Source organism: Haliotis cracherodii, unplaced genomic scaffold (genome assembly GCF_022045235.1).
Source record: "Haliotis cracherodii isolate W230 unplaced genomic scaffold, xgHalCrac1.p SCAF_3, whole genome shotgun sequence".
Classification (NCBI taxonomy): Eukaryota; Metazoa; Mollusca; class Gastropoda; order Lepetellida; family Haliotidae; genus Haliotis; species Haliotis cracherodii.
Window position 1 is genome coordinate 26745766 of NW_027266286.1, and position 15659 is coordinate 26761424.

The window sequence follows — 15659 nt, forward strand, 5'->3', positions numbered from 1 at the left end:
AAAAGTGATAATTTCTAGTCTTGACAAATGAGATCATCTAAAATTGTATGAACGAACAAACTAAAAGCAGATATACTAATTAGAGGATACGGAGTATTGGCCTACCTTCCTAAAGAAGCTGAGATCAACCTATTCCGACCTGTAGTGCCAGCCCCTGCACTGCCCAACCCCTAGCATGGATCACTGGGAATAAATCCATTGACTGAGCTCCCGTCTACAATTTGTGTTCTAATCAGCCATGTTTGAGCTGCTAAGCTGTCTACAAACATATCACACTGGCTCTATGATACAGTAGCCTATACCCAATTTACAGGATACTGCAGAACCAAATGTACTTAGCACTTCAAGATAATTAGCTTCACTTTTTTTTATTTGGTTTAACTATTGTGTGTATGTTTTTCATTATGTTCTCTTAAAAAGCTTATTAATTGGGGTACACTGATTTAAACTTTAAATTTGTGTAATTATGTAATGCAGATGGGAATGGGGGGAAGTAAGGTGTAATTTCACATCCTATAAGGAAGAAGTTATGATACAACAGTTGAGGGTTTTCATTTCGTTACATGATACACCCAACTGATTACTTACAATAGGTCGGGATCGGGTGATCAGGCTCGCTGACTTGGTTGATGTATGTCATCGTTTCCTAATTGTGTGGATCGTCGATGACAAAGATAAAATTCAGTCAACTTCAGTGTATGCATGTATTGTTTTATACGAGTATCTGAAGAAATTTTGTCAGGGCTAAGGTCAAACTATTTCCAATGGGGCATTTTGACCTATCTCTTGAGACCTACAGTGGGTACCTCGGTAGGGTCGGGTAATAGGGGGGTGGGTTATTGGGTAGTAAATTTGGACTCGTCCCAGCCCTAGTTGCCCAGTTGTCTAACGCATCTGCACCACAGAGTTGTGCCCCTTTGGCATGCAAGAATCCAATGATCATTTATTCAAAACACAGGTGTACCACGTTTATTATTTTTCTTTTGTCGACACCATTCCCTTGCTGATGGGTTTTAAAAAATTGGTAAGCATCTAAGACCTGCTTCACTTAGTCACATCACATTCATTCACTATTTTGTACAGTAAAAAAGTATTAATTTTAAAAACCTTTTGTCAAATGCTCATTTGTCATTTGTGAGGCAGTTTAGCAGGCAGGACGAATTAGGAAGATGCAATCTGCCCACACTGATGGCCATATTCATAAACTAGTTAACATTCCAATGCATACTCATCTTGAATCAAGATTTTGTGATCCCCACTTGTGTAAGTTCTGCTTTCCTAACTGTCTACCATTTAAAATTTATTGTGACTTTTGTCAAGAGACATTTGTCAACAATACAAGGATCTCTCAATTGCAAGCCATGTAATGCATTCACGAAGGTACAGGTATTGAAATTACCCAGTGTCCATGAACAGTTATTGAAATTTTAAAATCATTCTTTTAAACTGAGCATTGATAAGAAGTAGGTTCTGAATCAGGTTTTTGTCCACTTTCAGCCATCTTTTAGGCCGACACAATGGTGATTATGTAGAAGGACAAGTCGTGGTTCAAATACCATAGAACTAATGAGAATGGCCAGGGGTGTTATATGCGATATATAAGCTGTTTATGTCATGCAACGATATGATTATTTAACACACACGGGGTATATAAACCTCTCCGTGGGAGCAACTATAAGCTGATGGTCCTGTCAACTGCTCTCTCCATGCTTGCTAAGCCCATTATAAACACCCAGTCTTACGACTATGGGGTCATTAAACCACTTCTAATCAAGGATTCAAACCTATGTCACAGCTATTCAACAAAATCAATGAAGCAAGAAAGCTTCCCCCAATGGCATTGAGTGCAGGGATAAAGATTTGCCACCCATTGTTTCTTAGTAGTTAATCTGTGTAGCAACAGTCAGCTTAATATCTCGCGTTTTCCACTTATTGATTTGACAAATGTTCGAATTCAGATTTGTTTCTTGGGAGTGATTTGATGAAGTGTTGTTAAGTATGAGTTAACTGTTTCGGGGTCAGTTGATAATGTCGTAGAACATAGGGTTGTGGAGGATTGTCATCCTGCTGAAGAAGATCTGGAAACACGGAATATCGCAATCACTTGTCTAGAGCAAGACTACCACTCTACTTAACAGGAACGTCGATGTCAAATGTTTCCAGCTCTGTCTTGAGAATAATATTGACATAGAACCTGTTTGTGCATTGAGAGGACAGATTGATTGTTTTTGTGTAAACAGTGGACTGGTTTCTGTGATATATATTACAGGAGGGTAACAGTTTGTATGGAATTTATGAGATCAAATTTCTTATAAGTTACAAAGGATAAATACCTGTTTCTAAATGTGATATTTACTGAAAGGATTGCTAGTGCGTTGGGGATCAAAGTCAGTTTTGTTGAATTATTCCAATAAGCTGCGTGTGGACATACTTCACCTTGGAGTCAGCGTGATTCAGAACTTTTAAGGATTTCTACCAGTGAGAGTGGTCTGTTTGGTCAACTGAAGGCATTTTTCCCCCAATATCGGTGATTGAAATTCAGCGTGAAGATGGCTGACTTGGATTTCCAGACCAACCCCATGTATCAGATCACTGGAGTGCCTGTAAGTGTGGATGCTTCATGTGAGAGATTTCGCCCCGATTATGTTTCTAGGTTTTTCAGCACCATACCCGTGCTCGTGGGTTTCATCAAAGTGGTAAATGTCTGAGACCTGCATCACTTTGGGCTTTCCTCCCACATTAAGCTGACACACCGTGATATGACTGGAATACTGTTAAAAGCAGCGTTAAACCAGACTCATTCACTCATTCATGTGAGAGATTATACCTCTCTGCCATCTTGTCATGTCTGCCTGTTGTAACTTGAGGTATATACATGTAATTCCAGTGGTATCATGGCACTTCCTAGCAAATATAGAAATAATCATGACAATAATTATGGTGTTAAGATACGCCTAAAAAATGAATTCATTTTTTTTGCTGTTTTGTGATAAATCATTACATATGTGATAAAAGTAGTTCATATTATATATTGAGTTAGTTATGCTACAATAAAATAATTATTAGATTATTATTTAATTGTTCAAATATGTGAGGCGGTGGCATTTTATTTTTTGTATTGTATTTTTTAAGACATTCGGTTCAAGGCATCCACTGCCTTTGATGGATGTGATGGAGCATGAATGAATCCAGTGATTGACATAATGATCATCAATCCACGCATTTGGGATAGAAGTGGTTGTTGAAGACCTATTCTACCCCAGTTCTTCACGGGTCGAATCCTATTTGTGTAGATCGATGCTCATGATGTCAATCAGTGGACTGGACCCGAGAAGATCTGGGGTAGAAGAGGTCTTCAACAACCACTTCTTCCTGTAAAAGGCAACAATTACAGTGTATTATTCAAGTCTATCTGTGAGGGCTTACATGACTAGATCTTGTAAGCTGGTGATATTTATGGCTGTCAGTTAGTGACACTCACACAATGTGGTGTTGTAGCGTTTAGGCACACTTTTATTGCCATCTTGTTGGTTGTCTTATCTGTGTTTGGAAGTTTGAATGTACTCAAATCCCTCAGACTGTCGTAGATGAAAGTATGAAATCATCTTAGGATATCAATACTGACATGCCAGAAACAACAACAGAAAACAAAAAAACACATCCTACACTCTACTCCACTCTATAACCACAACCCTCCACCCTGCACTCCTCACCCAACAACCCACAGCCCCCCAGCCATTCCACACTCCACACTCCACTCTCCTCACCCCACAACCCCCCTCCATCCCACACTCCACTCTCCTCACCCCACAACCCACAACCCCCCTCCATCCCAAACTCCACTCTCCTCACCCCACAACCCACAACCCCCCCCCTCCATCCCAAACTCCACTCTCCTCACCCCACAACCCACAACCCCCCCCTCCATTCCACACTCCACTCTCCTCACCCCACAACCCACAACCCCCCCCCCCCCCTCCATCCCAAACTCCACTCTCCTCACCCCACAACCCACAACCCCCCCTCTCCATCCCAAACTCCACTCTCCTCACCCCACAACCCACAACCCCCCCCCCTCCATTCCACACTCCACTCTCCTCACCCCACAACCCACAACCCCCCCCTCCATTCCACACTCCACTCTCCTCACCCAACAACCCACAGCCCCCCTCCATTCCACACTCCACACTCCACTCTCCTCACCACACACCCCATGCTCCACACCTCAGCACTCCACTCTCCACCCTCGACCCCTTACCCCAAGCTCCAAATGACACACGACACAACCCACACCCACAACCCACACCCACACCCCTCACCCCACTCTCCACATCTCTCGCCCCATGGTCTATGCTCTCCACTCCTCACCCCTCAACAGATCCTTCACATCCAACAACCCACACATCACACAACACACCCCTCAAGCCATGCACCACAGCCATAATTCACATCCGACAATCCATGCTCCACATTCCACACTCCAAACTCCAAAACCCACACGTGACAGCCCAGACCCCAAACCCCACAACACTGCTCTAAATGGCCCCATTTCCCCCCCACAACCTACACTTCACAGGATCGGAGGGTCAGCCTGCTGACTTGGTTGATGCATGTCATCGTATCCCAATTACGTGGATCGATGCTCATGATATCAATCACTGGATTGTCTGGTCCAGACTCGATTATTTACAGACTGGCTTCATATAGCTGGAATTTTGCAGAGTGTGGTGTTAAAATACAAACAAATATTTTGGCAAGATGTTTGATTGTTCAACATTAAATGCTAAATGACAACTCTTAGATTATAGAAATCATATGAACTACATCTGTCACTTCTTCTAAATGACCCCTGTCATATCCGGTGCTTTATTAAAGCAGCCTTTCACATCTTTTGACAGCAGGTGCTTTCACTGTGAACCTGGACCTGATATCACCACGACTGGCCCCGAATATTGCCGGGTTGTAAGTTCTCAGTCAGTGACACATGACATGCATTTGATACCTGTAATCACAACAGGTAACTCACCGACTCGTTAACTCACCTGTTCAGGTGTTGTGGTGGCGTCAGGAATCACTGATAGACTATTCGTTCAATGTTTCGTGGCATGTCCTGTTGGTCATTTGACATTCTGGTGCCGTGTCCCCAGTTATAATCAGCAGTGATTGTAATAAATGACATATTGGGTATGGCGCAGGTCGTGAACAAATCTCAATGAGTTTCACCTGTGTGTGCTGGTGAAGGTACAACATTAATCGTGACGGTTATTCTTCTCAACTGCCATTTCCCCATTCTGTTACCTGCCTGAATGTACTTGTCCCTACTGTGAGGCCACATGTATACAACAGGTGGGTGTGATACTGGGTGGACTGGTTTATACAACAGGTGTTGTAAATGCACAGCTACCTGCAAGAGGGACAGTAGCAGCTGAATACTTGATTCTCAAGTCAAGGTTTGAGGTGTAGTTTGAAGCAGGATCCTTCCAGTATGTCGGAGAGTGAAGAGGAACCAGCAACAGTTCACACTATTGATGTGGTGGTAGGTCAAACCAAGTACTCGATTTCTACATGGTATAGGTGACAGTTCACACTATTGATGTGGTGGTAGGTCAAACCAAGTACTCGGTTTCTACATGGTAAAGGCGACAGGTCTCACTATTGATGTGGTCAAACCAAGAACTCCGTCTCTCCATGGTATAGGCTACAGTTCACACTATTGATTTGGTAGGTTAAACCGAGTGCTCCCTGTCTCCATGGTATAGGTGACAGTTGACACTATTGATGTGGTCAAACCAAGTACTCCGTCTCTCCATGGTATAGGTGACAGTTCCCACTATTGATGTGGTCAAACCAAGTACTCCGTCTCTCCATGGTATAGGTGACAGTTCCCACTATTGATGTCAAACCAAGTGCTCCGTGTCTCCATGGTATAGGTGACAGTTCCCACTATTGATGTGGTCAAACCAAGTACTCCGTCTCTCCATGGTATAGGTGACAGTTCCCACTATTGATGTGGTCAAACCAAGTACTCCGTCTCTCCATGGTATAGGTGACAGTTCACACTATTGATGTGGTCAAACCAAGTACTCCCTGTCTCCATGGTATAGGTGACAGTTCCCACTATTGATGTGGTCAAACCGAGTGCTCCCTGTCTCCATGGTATAGGTGACAGTTCCCACTATTGATGTGGTCAAACCAAGTACTCCCTGTCTCCATGGTATAGGTGACAGTTCCCACTATTGATGTGGTCAAACCAAGTACTCCCTGTCTCCATGGTATAGGTGACAGTTCCCACTATTGATGTGGTAGGTCAAACCAAGTGCTCCATCTCTCCATGGTATAGGTGACAGTTGACACTATTGATGTGGTGGTAGGTCAAACCAAGTACTCCGTCTCTCCATGGTATAGGTGACAGTTCCCACTATTGATGTGGTCAAACCAAGTACTCCGTCTCTCCATGGTATAGGTGACAGTTCACACTATTGATGTGGTCAAACCAAGTACTCCCTGTCTCCATGGTATAGGTGACAGTTCCCACTATTGATGTGGTCAAACCGAGTGCTCCCTGTCTCCATGGTATAGGTGACAGTTCCCACTATTGATGTGGTCAAACCAAGTACTCCCTGTCTCCATGGTATAGGTGACAGTTCCCACTATTGATGTGGTCAAACCAAGTACTCCCTGTCTCCATGGTATAGGTGACAGTTCCCACTATTGATGTGGTAGGTCAAACCAAGTGCTCCATCTCTCCATGGTATAGGTGACAGTTGACACTATTGATGTGGTGGTAGGTCAAACCAAGTACTCCGTCTCTCCATGGTATAGGTGACAGTTCCCACTATTGATGTGGTCAAACCAAGTACTCCGTCTCTCCATGGTATAGGTGACAGTTCCCACTATTGATGTGGTCAAACCAAGTACTCCCTGTCTCCATGGTATAGGTGACAGTTCCCACTATTGATGTGGTCAAACCGAGTGCTCCCTGTCTCCATGGTATAGGTGACAGTTCCCACTATTGATGTGGTCAAACCAAGTACTCCCTGTCTCCATGGTATAGGTGACAGTTCCCACTATTGATGTGGTCAAACCAAGTGCTCCGTCTCTACATGGTATAGGTGACAGTTGACACTATTGATGTGGTAGGTCAAACCAAGTACTCCATCTCTCCATGGTATAGGTGACAGTTGACACTATTGATGTGGTGGTAGGTCAAACCGAGTGCTCCGTCTCTCCATGGTACAGGCGACAGTTGACACTATTGGTGTGGTAGGTCAAACCAAGTACTCTGTCTCTCCATGGTATAGGTGAAAGTTGACACTATTGATGTGGTAGTTCAAACCAAGTACTCTGTCTCTCCATGGTATAGGCGACAGTTCACTATTGATGTGGTGGTAGTTCAAACCAAGTACTCTGTCTCTCCATGGTATAGGCGACAGTTCACTATTGATGTGGTGGTAGTTCAAACCAAGTACTCTGTCTCTCCATGGTATAGGTGACAGTTCGCTATTGATGTGGTGGTAGTTCAAACCGAGTGCTCCCTGTCTCCATGGTATAGGTGACAGTTCGCTATTGATGTGGTAGGTCAAACCAAGTACTCTGTCTCTCCATGGTATAGGCGACAGTTCACTATTGATGTGGTGGTAGTTCAAACCGAGTGCTCCGTCTCTCCATGGTACAGGCGACAGTTCACTATTGATGTGGTGGTAGTTCAAACCGAGTGTTCCGTCACTCCATGGTACAGGCGATAGTTCACTATTGATGTGGTGGAAGGGCATTATCAAGTTACAGTGGCCCGCTCATTTCTGATAACATGCGGACGGTTTAATCATAATCCTACCCATTTTGGCTACAATATATGATATACAACTCCCACTCGTCGTTTATTTCTAAAGTAACAGGTTTTACTTGATACCATGACACATTCCCTCTGGTGCTATTTGTCCATGATAGAACTATTTCCCCGTGGAACTGATGCTTGTTGACATCAGTACATGACGTGAGATGGGGGCTTTGTACCGGTCCATGACAAATACACCATGTATAGTGGATATTGGTTGACATTGCCCCAGAACTTGAAACTTGATCTTCTGTCAAATATTGTCATTTAACAAAATACTACTAATAATAATACATAATACGAAAGCAGTGTTGAAACCTTAAATCTTAGTCATGCAACATGGTGTGCAGAATTATTCCCCTTGTCTGCTGGGATACACTGGTTGTGGACCCGTGAAGATCCGGGGTAGAATAGGTCTTCAGCAACCCATGCTTGCAGTAAAAGGCGACTAACGGGATCGGGTGGTCAGGCTCGCTGACTTGGTTGATGCATGTCATCGTATTCCAATTGCGTGGATAGTCGCTCATGATGTCAATCACTGGATTGTCTGGTCCAGACTTGATTATAAACAGACGCTGTCATGTAGCTGTAATATTGCTGAGTGCGACGTTAAACATCAAACAAACAAAAACAGAACACTGGTTGTGAGTAGATTCAGGCCAGATTTACCTTTATTGCTATCCTTGATTTGTTGGCACAAAACCTTTATTCATGGGATTCAAACAGGTGAAAAAGCAGATCTTGCATGAATGCTACAGGGTGACAGTCAAGCCAGGGGACGTAACTGGCCAAGTCGTCTAAGGCGCCATAATTCACTGTGTAGAGTTGCGTCCCTTGGGCACGCAAGGAGCCTATGATTGTGGGTTCGAATCCCTGGTCGCCCCGATTATGTTTCTATGTTTGTCAGCACCATACCCATGCTCATGGGTTTCACTAAAGTGGTAAACTTCATCACTTCCAGCTTTCCTTCCACATCAGTCTGACACACAGTGATATAAGTGAATACTGTTCAAAGCGGCATTAAACCAACTCACTAAACATTCAGTCATCTCGTCCAAGTAGAAGAAAATCACAAAAGCATTATTACAAGAAACATAAGCCCTGAGTCATTTTGTACTGACAAGAAAATTTATTTGCCTCAGGTATAACAAAACAAAGCATACCATATTCGACGTAATAAGCGCCTAGGGCACTCTCAAAATTAGAAATAGGGGCTCTTATTAGAATATAATTTTGGTGAAAGAGTCAAAAGATCGTAAATTATATGGTTTCTGCTGACAGCCTGAAATGATACAAAAGAAAAGTCTGCGCGTATTATACACGACAGATATATTTTTCCAGAATTTAATTGCCCGTAATTAAGGGTGCATATAACACACGAGAGCATATTATACACGAATAAATGTACACGAATTGTGTTTCATTGATCAGTCGGAAGGGTGCTAATTGTGATTGTTCACTAGCCAATATATTGGCAAATATTGCCGTGGGCGCTTATTACGTCGAATACGGTATTCACTTAAATTTGTAGAAAGAAATGCATTTTGGTACAACCCCACCCCGTCCCCTAAAAAATTGTTTTGCAGCTGTCAGAGAAAAACAAATTGTATGTCTTGAAGCAGTGATCATACAAACATATTCTGTCTCCAAAATCCCAGAGGACTGTTCAATATTTAGTGTTGTAGATGTAGAGAACTGGTGTGCCTATTTGTGGGACTTTTAGGCAGCAAGTGCTGTCATGGCTGTGTTTATCATCATCTGCTACAACCCCCTTCATATTGCAGGATGCTGTCAAGATGAACCAGCTGCAGAACCTGCTCCATGACGCCCTCATCTCCACCGACCATGTGCAGCAGTGCGCCATCGTCCGCCGCAAGGACTGCACCGTGAGGGCTAGCTCTGTTGGCTTCAATGTAAGACACTAACAATTACTCACAGTTATATTGATATTAGGAATACACAGTGGTCTGATTCCATAGAATTGTTCACCCATAGTTTCAGTTCTACTCAACGATAGCCATTAAAACATATGTACTGTTAAGCCTTCATCTGCAATTTGTTCCTAAATGTCCCCTAAAGGAAATCCCTTCAAAATTGGGAGGCACTGGTGGCCCAGTCGTCTAAGGCGCAGTGATTTGCTGTGCAGAGTTGCGTCCTTTGGGCACACCAGAAACCTATGATTGTGGGTTTGAATCCTGGTTTGCCCCGGTTATGTTTCTAGGTTTGTCAGCACCATGCTTTCCTCCCACATTAAGCTGACACGCCGTGATACGACTGGAATACTGTTCGAAGTGGCGTTAAACCCAACTCACTCACTCACTCCCTGGGAGGACAGGGGTGGCCCAGTCAGAGTTGTGTCCCATACTAGGTTTCAGATCTGGGTTAGCAACCTTCAGCAACCTATGCTTGCTGGTGACTATGCTTGTTGTCAGGGGCGACTTACTCAGGCTCATTGACATTGTTCTCGCATGTCATTGTATCCCAATTGCCTAAATGGATGCTCATGATATCAGTCACTGGATTGTCTGGTCCAGACTCGAATATTTGCAGAACGTCATCATATAGCTGAATTTAAACAACAAACAAACTTCCTAGGTTTGTCAGCATCATACTCATGTGTTTAACCAAAGTGACAAACATCTAAGACCTGGATCTCTTTGGACTCTCCTCCCACATGAAGCTGACACACTGTGATGTCACTGAAATACTGTTCAGTGTTATACCATGCTCACTCCCTCCCTTGAGGTTGTCACTGACACTCGTCCTCTACTCTCCCCCTCAGCTGTACCCAGACCAGGTGCAGATGCTGCTGGATGCCTTCAAGAATCCCCCTCAGACTCGCGAGGAGGGCATCTACTTCGATGACAAGCAGTACAAGTGTGTGCGAGCTGACAAGAACTCAATATATGCCAAATGTGTGAGTTATATCTGATATCCCCAGTATTTTATCCATGAAGTACCACTATATATCTTTGGGGATCTTTTCTGTGTAAACTGACTGAATACCAGGCTGTGCTACTTCATTTTGAGGCCTTCTTTTTCAGCTGTTCTTAGTCTATGATCAGGGGGCACGGCTGGTCCAGTCGTCTAAGGCGCCGCGATTCGCTGTGCAGAGTTACGTCCCTTGGGCACGCCAGAAATCTATGATTGTGGATTCGAATCCCGGTTCGCCCTAATTATGTTTCTAGGTTTGTCAGCACCATACCCATGCTCGTGGGTTTCACCGAAATAGTAAACGTCTTAGACCTGCATCACTTCGGGATTTCCTCCCACATTAAGCTGACATGCCGTGATATAACTGGAATAATGTTAAAAGCGGCGTTAAACCCAACTCACTCACTCTATGATCAAATATAACCCCATCTACTTACCCAAACATTTTTTGCCTTGATTCAGGCTTCCGTATATAGTGTCCAAAGTCTGAAACTGGTATAGTTTGTTAATATGTTGATTTCTACTTTTGACTTAACCTGCCCAGACGATAACGTATGAACTGTAGGGATAATCACAGCTAAAGATTCAATGGTTGAGTCTTTCACATTTTGGGATAACTTGACCCTGGCCTCCCTTGTTATTCCTTGATCCTGGCTTACCTCCCCTGTTATTCCTTGATCCTGGCTTACCTCCCTGGTTTGCCCTCAGCACAAGAAAGGGTTGATCCTGGTGAAGACTGTCTCCCTCCTACTTGTGGCCACGTACACTGAGAACATGTTCGCCAGCGTCTGTGTGGAGGCCGTGGAGAAACTAGGTAAGGTCGTGTGGAAGTTAATTAACTGTTCATGTTATCACAAATGTTCCCCTGCAACAGAATAGGTTGTCAGTACCGCATGCTTGTTGTAAAAGTGGACTGAAATGAGGATCGGATGGTTACCATATGTGATCTCAACTCCGTTACAATGACGACCCATTACAAAGAAGTGTCACCTTTGACTGTTGCAACAACTATTCTCACAAACTAACGGCGCTAAGATCATGGTGTGAATCAATTAATTGTATATGGACCCGTGAAGATCCGGGGTAGAATAGGTCTTCAGCAACCCATGCTTGCCGTAAAAGGAGACTATGCTTGTGGTAAGAGGCGACTAACGGGATCGGGTGGTCAGGCTCGCTTGACTTGGTTGATGCATGTCATCGATCCCAATTGCATGGATCAATGATCATGATATCAATCACTGGATTGTCTGGTCCAGACTCGATTATTTATACAGACCACCGTCATATAGCTGGAATATTGCTGACTGCAGCCTTAAACAAAAAAACAAACAACAACAATTGTTTATGTTATCAACCTCTAGTTATTCCTGCCCTGGTTGCTTATTTACAGGCTGCCATGACAAATCTGACTTTGGCATAAAACAACAGTCACTTAAATGTTACCACGCCTCTATGACCATGACAAATCTGACTTTGGCATAAAACAACAGTCACTTAAATGTTACCACGCCTCTATGAGCAAACAGTATCAATGTGACCAGAGACCATTGTCAGAATGGGTTCTCAGAATATGAAAAAATCTGTGGTAAGGCTATGTGGTTTCATCGTTTTCAACATTACAATGCAAGTTCTTGAAATATTATGAGATGAATGTTTGGAATTATCAGTCATTAAAAATACGGGTACTCCTGATCTTACCATTAACTATCAAACATACATACAACAAAATTTGAAATTTGTTCCCCAAAATTTCATAACATAAATGTGTCCAGAGGTTTTTCTGCATTCAGAACACACAAGGGATAAGGAATAAATTAGACCACTCAGATTTTGTGTTTTTATCTATTTTTTAATAGGGAAACAGTCTAACCTAACTTTGTAATAGGTATTGTAACATTTTCATTGGTTTTCGTTTGCAGCTGAATACTTCAAAGAAAAGGGAAAATAAAAGAGAGGCTGTGTGTGTGATTGAGTTGGTGCTGTTGTCAGCAATATATTAGAATGTGTCTGAAAGGGAACTGACTTCTTTACGGAGTGATGGCTAGAGGTAGTGAGCAGAGCTCCAGATAAGCTACATATCTGGGTAAAATACGCATCAGAAATGCAGAAATATGCAGTCAAATCAAATCCAAGCGTATCAAATACGCAACGAACATTACAGATACGCTACAAAAATAACTCTTGTGTGTATCATCAAAATATTGTGAAGTGACCCTGCGTATTCGATTAGCAAATCAGCAACTTATTTTGAAATTATAAACGGCACCTTGCCAAACTCCACGATGACAGTTACATCATGATCATTTGCCATCACACTTTCTTATGGGAAGTATCGTGGGTTTTTTGAGTCCTATAAAGCTCTTGAACCCACCTGACACCAGTTTGCAGGGACTAGATGAATAGTGTTTTTAAATATTTAACTTAAATACCCACATGTGTAAAAACTAGTGGGTAACAGAAATTTGAATAACCAGATAGAATTACTGATACCCAATGATTTTAAAATGCATGGGTAAAATACCCACAACATCAAAAGCTTATCTGGAGCTCTGAGTGAGTGACAGTGACTAAGAGTGAGTGAGTGGTTGTGTGACAGAGCGTGTGACAGAGTGTGTGACAGAGCGTGTGACAGAGCGTGTGACAGTCTCCAGCAGTAGTGACAGTGCCCAGGAACTTTGACATCTGATGGTAAGGACAGCTGTTATTCCCAAAAAACTTCCTTGGTTTTCATCACAAAGGGACATCAACAGGCTGAAAGCTGACCTCCTTAAGACTGAAGTATTTGTCAGTCATGATGGCGGCACCAAGCTGGGAGAGGTGTGGGGAAGATTCCTAGTGGCTGAAGTCTTGTACTACTGTCACTGCTCCTACTACAGTGCATCATGTGAACTGACAACACCAAAGATGGCCCCTTGGAATAGGGCAGGACGAGTCCAAATTTACTACCCGGGTACCCACCCACCTATTACCCGACCCTACACAGGTACCTGCTGTTGGTCTCAAGAGATAGGTACAAAATGTCCGATTGGGAATAGTTTGACTGTAGCCCTGGACAAAATGTATTTAGATACATGTATGAATCGACCAGGACATGCATTCACTGACGTTGACTGGAGTTTTATCTTTATTCAAACATATCGAAGTCTTGGTGCATAGACAGAAAGAAATGCGAACATTACTGACTTATAGTATAACCACAGAGTTTAAAATAATTTTTGTCATTAAACAATATATCACATGACCAACCATGGGTCCTTCTCAATACCCACCCGACACGGGTACCCGAGTTGGAACCCAAGCTTTGTTTCCTCTAAGGACATGAAAGTACTGGCATGTTATTGTCTAGGCTGGTCTAGGCTGGTCTAGGCTGGCCTGGAATCTTTCATCCCTCTTTCAAACATTCACATTTTAATTATTATTTTTTTTCAACAGACAATTATTTTCTTCCAAATATTCTATCCTCGCTCTATGTCCAGAAAGAAGTGTTTCACACCCTGGAGACTTGGGTTAGAATAAGAGACTAAACCAAATTAAGTTGTAAGACTCGATGACTTGGTTGGTTGCGTGTCATTGTTCCCAGAATGGCTGGGACATTGCTCATTATATCAACCACTGGTTTTTCTGGTCCAGTTTTAAACATTAACAGGATGCATTGAAATAGCTGGAATATATCTGGTTGTGGCTTTAGTAAAGGAGCAAAAGATATTTTATGGCATTGTTACATTATATTAAAAATTGATGTTCAACTCAAGGGTTACAGTTTTTAAATAACAATATTAACAAATAGCACTGGAGAGTTTCACAATATTTATTTACTCAGGATGTTTGTGGTAGCTTTCTCCGTCCATTAAGACTGTGATATTACTTGTCTGAATCTAGGAATGTGATCTGAACCGTTCATACTGATGGTTGCACTACAGCACAAACCTGTCAGGAGTATACTATAGATATCTACCATGTAGATATGCTAAACTACAATTGTATTTGTTATTGATGAACCTACAAATGAGGCAAAACATGAATATTGTGGACGATAGTTTGGGTTGAAAGTATGCTATTTTTAACACTTGTTAATTGTTCTGTTTTAATGCAAAAGCAATATTAAGGAAAATGGAAAATTGTCAATATGTTATACATTTTCAAGATAGCGTCATGATATAAAGTGTTACATTCAAACTTGTGTTATGTAAGGACCTGCTCTAAATTTGCCAAAGCAAAAAACAAAACAAGAAAATAACAGACAACTGTTTGGATTGAAATTATGCATATTTTCAACACTTGTGGCTCTGTTTATATTTCAAGTATCATGTTTGTGCTTACTGCACAATCATAGCATACAGGCCAAAACAACTATAGATAACACTTATGCAAAATTGGTCATGTCCTATCAAGTAATCATCTTGTCACACAAGACTGATAAAGCCTTCTCCAATATCAGTCTCCAGTTGCGGTTGCATCACAGAGTTACTTCCCTTTGACCATAACCCTGTTCACAGAAACTTCCAATAGTGTAAATAGGTGGGACAGATTGAAGATACCATTCCAAACGTTGCTGCTGTTATACAATACCATTAATGTTTTATTGTTATTTAAGGAATTTTAATCTCTATGTTAATAAATTTTATAATGAACAATATTCTGTGTACGTTTTTTGTTAAACATTTCAGTAAATAAAAACATTCAGTGCAAATTTGGTTTTAGAATGTTTGTGTCATGTCTTGAGATTAGCAGCATGGTCTTCCATGGCACAAATAGCTACGAGGACTAGTAAAAAAGTTCTAAGCCTGACTAACTTTCAACTATGGGGCAAAGTGAACTAGTCATTGTAGTACATTATTTGAGTAATTCATTGCAAGAGTAGTTGGTCTGTTGAGGCCCTTTCTATATTAGT

General features: G+C 42.2%; 2 protein-coding genes across 2 annotated transcripts in view; one reads left to right on the forward strand and one right to left on the reverse strand.

The window, feature by feature from the left end:
* LOC139474632 (protein FAM228B-like) overlaps positions 1-5322 on the reverse strand; it is a 30347-nt gene extending 25025 nt beyond the window's left edge. Inside the window, exon 1 of the mRNA XM_071257717.1 lies at positions 5043-5322. The gene's annotated coding sequence lies outside the window, so the exon portion shown is untranslated. The remainder of the gene's footprint in view (positions 1-5042) is intronic.
* Positions 5307-15315, forward strand: LOC139474633 (profilin-4-like). The gene is made up of 5 exons (XM_071257719.1): positions 5307-5536; positions 9619-9747; positions 10617-10751; positions 11477-11582; positions 12688-15315. Exons 1-5 carry the CDS (start codon positions 5486-5488, stop codon positions 12714-12716), a joined length of 450 nt encoding a protein of 149 aa, XP_071113820.1. The 5' UTR covers positions 5307-5485; the 3' UTR covers positions 12717-15315.
* Positions 15316-15659: the final 344 nt, after the last annotated feature.

What these genes read in the sequence shown, in the direction of transcription:
- LOC139474633 (XM_071257719.1), top strand. Translation starts at nt 5,486, where the DNA reads ATGTCGGAGAGTGAAGAGGAACCAGCAACAGTTCACACTATTGATGTG. An exon ending in ACTCAATATATGCCAAATGT is followed by an intron (nt 10,752 to 11,476) that starts GTGAGTTATATC and finishes GTTTGCCCTCAG; the next exon opens with CACAAGAAAGGGTTGATCCT. An exon ending in GGAGGCCGTGGAGAAACTAG is followed by an intron (nt 11,583 to 12,687) that starts GTAAGGTCGTGT and finishes TTTCGTTTGCAG; the next exon opens with CTGAATACTTCAAAGAAAAG.